The 5,898-nt window shown below is 53.3% G+C and overlaps 1 protein-coding gene across 1 annotated transcript; it reads left to right on the top strand.

The window, feature by feature from the left end:
• The first annotated feature begins 489 nt into the window (after positions 1–489).
• LOC117646160 (amphoterin-induced protein 2-like) lies at positions 490–4,998 on the top strand. Its single transcript, XM_034386929.1, is given in 2 exon segments — positions 490–2,185; positions 2,188–4,998. Coding segments are annotated over 2 exon segments (2,121 nt in total). The 5' UTR covers positions 490–957; the 3' UTR covers positions 3,081–4,998.
• The last annotated feature ends 900 nt before the right edge of the window (positions 4,999–5,898 follow it).

The following is a 5,898-nucleotide window of genomic DNA, read 5'->3' as shown; positions in this document are numbered from 1 at the left end:
CAAGGACGAGGGACGCTCCCTGAGGGACCGAAAGCGCTTAAAAAATAACTTTTAACATTTAAAATTTGACTTGTTTAATTTTTACCAACGTATACGGGTTATTCAAAAGGATCACAAACACAACACAAACTGGGCTGAAATTTTTCGAGACACGCGAGCGGCAAATCCCTTTCAAGTGGGTCCCTTTGATGCTCACTGTCCGCGAAAAAAACGGCTGCAGGACCTTCCCGCGTGCCTGGAGAATCAAAGTGTCTTACGTGCGGCCCCGAGTGAGACAGAGTGAGTGAGAGAGAGCGCGCGCGCCGTGCCGTGTGGTGCCATGTGGTGGGGGTGGGGTGGGGGTGGGGGCCGGAGGGGCCGGAAGGAGACTTCGAGCGCGCTCGGCTCCGGTCGGAAATGTGCCGAAGCTGGCCGGAGCCGCAGAGGCAGCCGAACGCCGAGCCGCCGAGCCGAGCCGAGCGCTCGGCCAAGTTTAGTTCTCCACAGACCGCGATTGAGAAAGGACGTCGCCGGCCGCGCCGCTGCCCGTACTCCGTATCGCCCGGCAAGGCACCGCGCCGTCCTGCCGCGAAGCACGCGTAGTGAGAGAGACAGAGCGACCGCCGCTCTCGACCACCGCCAACACCCCAAGGATTACCGAGCGCCCCGCAGTGGATGAATGGATACATGGATTACCACACGTGACGTGCAGTGATTTTTCTGGAATTTGTTTCCTTGTGCGAGTGCAACTCGAGACAGGGCGCTCTCGCCGCAGAGTGACCGTGGATAATGCACCGAGCCTGCACCGGTGTCGTGTGTGCCGTCCCCCGGGACGCAAGTGACAAGTGATCAGTGTGCTTCATTTTTACTTTGCGAAAAAATCGCCTGGGGAAAAGTGCGCAAGGTGCAGTGTTTTTTGTTTGTTCGTCGATGCCTGAACGCTCGGGCCGGTAGCGAGCCGCGTAGCGAGCCCTCAGAATGGCCGGAACAAGGCCTCGGCTCGCGCTGCTGCAGGCGCTGGCGTGGCTCGCGGCCCTCGCGGTGCTGGCGGGGGCGTCCAGCTGCCCCTCGGTGTGCCAGTGCAAGTGGAAGGGCGGCAAGCAGGCCGTCGAGTGCGTCAACCAGAACCTCATCACCATCCAGGACGGCCTGGACCCCGAGACGCAGGTCCTGGACATGTCCGGCAACAACCTCCAGATCCTGCCCAGGGAGCGCTTCGTGCGCGACGGCCTGCTCAACCTGCAGCGCGTGTACCTGCGCAGCTGCCGCATCGGCCAGATCGACGACCGGGCCTTCCAGGGCCTCACCAACCTGGTCGAGCTGGACCTCAGCGAGAACCTGCTCACGTCCGTGCCCTCCGCCACCTTCAACGACATGCCCTTCCTGCGCGACCTGAACCTCGCCAAGAACCCCATCCAGAAGCTGGAGGGGGAGGCGTTCAAGACGGTGCCGGGGCTGGTCAAGCTAGACCTGTCGCAGTGCCAGCTGCAGTACATCGCGCCCAACGCGTTCGAGGGCGTGGAGCTGATGGAGTCCCTGCGGCTCAACGGCAACCACCTCTCCGTGCTGCAGCCGCACACGGTGGATCGGCTGCGGCGGCTGCACGGCGTGGAGCTGCACGACAACCCGTGGCACTGCGACTGCCACCTGCGCGCCGCCAAGCTGTGGCTCACCAACAACAACATCCCCTACGGCGTGCCGCCCCTGTGCAGCAGCGGCCCGCACCGCGTGCAGAACAAGACCTTCGCCGAGCTGCACGTGGACGACTTCGCCTGCAAGCCGGAGATCCTGCCCGTGAGCCGCTACGTGGAGGCCACGACGGGCGAGAACGCGACGGTGTACTGCCGCGTGGGCGGCGTGCCGCAGGCCCAGATCCACTGGTACTGGAACGGCCGCCTGCTCGTCAACAACTCGGCCTTCAGCCCGTACCAGCGCGTGTACGTGTTCGAGGAGGGCACGTTCGAGAAGACGTCCGCCCTGGTGCTCACCAACGCCCAGGAGACGGACTCGTCCGAGTTCTACTGCGTGGCCGAGAACAGCGCCGGGAGCGCCGAGGCCAACTTCACCCTGCACGTGTCCATGCGCCTGGCCGGCATCTCCACGCTAGGGTCGGGCCAGATCGCCGGCCTTAGCGCCGCCCTCATCGTCCTCATCCTCTTCATCCTGCTCGTCATCCTGGTGCTGCTGGTGCGGCTGCGCAAGCCCCCGCCTCCGAGACCAAGTCTCCCGGCCAGCTCGAGGTCGTGGCCACCATGAACGGCAACACCGTCACCACCAACTGCAAGGCGGCCGTCGTGGACTCTTCCTCCGAGCGCACCACTGTCACCTCGGACTCGCTCATGTCCAACAACCCCATCCAGAAGCCGCCCCGGCGGGCTGAGATATCGTACACGACGACGCACTACAACGGGCACGGCAGCGTGCTCAGCGCCACGCACTTCTCGCCGCCCTCCTCCAACCCGGACCTCATCAACGACACCCGGCTCAACCCGCCGCCACCCGCGCCCCTCGGCAACGGCCACGTGCTGGGCCTGGGCGGCCTGGGCCATCCCCTGGGGACCAGCAACCCGGCGGGGCCGCTGGGGGCCATGGGGGGCATGCCGCGGCCCGGCAGCGGGGAGTACAGCCGCGCAGGAGGCTGCGATTCGCTGTACCCGTCCGGCATCTGGGACACGCAGTCCCCCGAGCACTACATCAGGCGGACCACCAGCTCCACGGCGGCCGGCCTCCACTACGACGCCTCCGACAAGACGCCCATCATCGGGGACGGCGCCAGCATGGGCGGCGAGTCGGAGGATGACCTGGAGTACCGCAGCCGCACGCTGCCGCGGCCGCACGGCCACCCCCTCCCCCACGTGGTGGACTACCCCCCGGACTACGGGCTGCCCATCCTGGAGAAGGCAGAGGGCGCCCACAGCCCCACCGCCACCAGCCCCACCGGCCCCCACCCCCACCCCCCGATGCCCAATGCCAAGACATTGCGTGTGTGGCAACGGGGAGTGCCAGTGCTACCCCCTGTGACCGCCTTGAAGCGAGTGTTATCAAGCAATAGAAACTCTCCAGATGAAGGATACCAGGAAGGCTGCGGCACGGATGTCTGAGACTGTGAAAGGTAAAAACGAACAACTGAAAGCTCCTTGCTAAGTGCTGTGGTATGTGTCCAGTCTTTCCTTTACCTGATTCAGTATTGATCAAACACATGTTTGACCCCAAATTCGCAGCAGCTCAATGGCTTGCCAAATTATTAAGACTTTATGCACATTTCCCCTTGAAATGCAAAAGAGCTCTCTAAAATACTGCATAAGTACTGACTGGTGCATTCGAACTGATGCACGAACTCTTGGCCTAGAGCTTTATTTAGTTTTTGTCCTCCCAAATATCCCTTTGTGACCTTCACAAAGGAGCTCACTGTGATATAGCACGTGGAATGTTGAGGAATCCTTTCGTGGATTGTGTTGTTTTGTAATTGGTAGGGCAGAGTAGGGAGTGGAATTGTCTAAAGCAGACTTGTAAACCCGGTTTAAGTTTTGCCAGTGAAGGTTAATGAATTGATCGGATCTCTTTGATCAAACGGCAACCAAAGCACTCCTCTATCAAATATCAATATTCAATGCTGGGTAGTTTCTCGGAGTCCTGTAAATCATCTTGTACCTTATTGTACATTCTGTAAAAATCAATCGCGCGAGAAATGTTCTTGTTTGCTTCAGCGGACTTCATTTTAATGTGAATTCTACATAGTCTCCATTGTCATCACTGAATTTTTAAGGAAGATAGAGAGACATTTAATTCAATCCAATGTCTTCCTAAGTGTACACTGTCCCGAATTGCACTTCCAACAGGCACAGGGCGTGAAAATAAAACTAGTTGCTCAGGCTTCTGTGCCTGCTTTAACTCCCAGCCTCAGTCAATCTAAAAGACAAGACTTAGAAAGAGCTATTAGAAAATACATTTGCTGCTTTCTAAAGTGACTTTCTGCTGTGTTTACAAGCCTGGAAATAATGTACTGAGGTTACTGATTAGATCATTCAATGAAACATATCTTACCGCTACCCTTTGTACTTATTTAAAAAAGAAATGGTTGAATATGCAAACAGAAGACATTGTCTTGGATACAATTATTTGAGACTGAGAATGAATGTACACAAGTACTTGAATGTTCTGAGATAGATAATTATGTGTTCAACTTCTCATTGCCGTTGTGACTTGTGTGATAATAGACTACTTGGAGTGTTGTCAGCCATGAGTAGGGGAATTTTGACTTGTACAAGTTTTTGTTTTAGTGTGCCCATAACTTATTCGCGGTATTTCGCATGGGATTCATTATGCATTTAAAGTTCTCTCATGCTTTTATTTGTTTGCTGAATTCCCCCCTCCCCCTCCCTGCTTGTACTATAAAGTAGATAGACGCACTCATTTACCAATTTAGAATACAGATAACGACTGAAATCTCCCTTAATTTTGCAACTCTCTTAATTGGTAAGATTCTTAGTTATGGTTTTGTTCATCTGTCAAGTTTTTAAGTTTTGCATAAGTTCTGCATAAAATTTCCATGCGTGATACCTGCACTATGTCTGATTGTACAGTACGTACAGTATTGTCGTGTATATTGAATCGTAGTGGCACAAAAGCGTGTCTTAAGGACTGGATCTCGATGTGTAAAGGATAAATATAAAGGAGTAAGAGGGCCAAAATTTGCAGTTTTTTTTTTTTTTTTTATTCAACTGATTTAAGTTTGAACAGTTTCCTTTCGGCCAAATTGTGCAGTACACAAATTAAAACTTGCGGTAATAGGTCTTTAATTTACCAGCTGAAAACCAAAGGTTAGTCAGTAATGTAGTCTTAAATTATTAATTATGAACACGATTAATTTGATGTACATTGTGCAAAATAAGTCTTCTTCCTTCTTTTCTTACTTTTCTATTTTTATATCTATATATAAATAATATACGAAGCAAATCTTTAATATCTATACATAAATATATTTTTGTTGTACATTTTTGTTGTTGATTTTTAATTAAAGCCCAAATTGAATCTGAACTTTTGTTTTCCTGTTTTTTTGCCATGCCTATGACCGTTATCCATGCAACGTTAGAAAAATCATGCAAAACCCCCAAAAAAGTACGTTTACTAGCAAAAATCTTTTTTTCTAACTAATTAAAAAGTTTTTTTTCTTTTTTTTAACGTGGTTTTGCCTGGTTACTCCAGTTTGTCCCCGGAGGAGTGAAGGCCTCGAAGCATCCAGCGGACCGTCACAACGACCCCTGCACCAGCAGCACCAGCAGCACCAGCATCGTCAGCGGAGCGTGAAAACGATGGACCAGCTGCACGTCGCAATTGGATTGCCCATCATCGGCTTACGGACGCATCCGCGGCATGTGTCAAAACACTGCTCGTTGGCTCGGCTGGCGGCCGATGGTGGGCAACCGACCAGAGAGAGGCGTACCGCAGCAGAGACAGTCACAGGGGAAACCAACACAACAAGATTTTTTCTCTAGTGCACTTTTCAAAATTGCTTCGTTTTTCCACATACTTTAGCTATGCTATCGCCATTAATGCTTAGAACTACTCACGCTTCCTAACTGCAACAATTTTATTTTCCTTTTTGAATGTGTAGCACACACGAGCGGAACACTGGCTAGAATGTCGGGGCAAAGGGGACACGGCGGACACGGGAAGGGGGCCATCGATTATCTCTCCTGCGTGGGCCGCTTCCAGGAAACCCTTACCTTTCCCAATCTCACTAATAATTCTCTCCTTCTCGTCATTCCCTTTCCTTCCCATAATGGCTCTGCGCATTACGTGTTTTGCTGATCGTCCTTCGGTAATGGCCGACCGGCGAGCCGACCGACCCGCGACCACAATCATCCCCACGATCCGAAATGCGACCCGCCGGGCCCAGCCTCCTTCCACCGAAATCCA

The sequence above is a fragment of the Thrips palmi genome, unplaced genomic scaffold (assembly GCF_012932325.1).
Source record: "Thrips palmi isolate BJ-2018 unplaced genomic scaffold, TpBJ-2018v1 HiC_scaffold_19, whole genome shotgun sequence".
Lineage (NCBI taxonomy): Eukaryota > Metazoa > Arthropoda > Insecta > Thysanoptera > Thripidae > Thrips > Thrips palmi.
The sequence above is the reverse complement of the archived record's forward strand: the minus strand, read 5'-3'. Positions and strand labels throughout refer to the sequence as shown.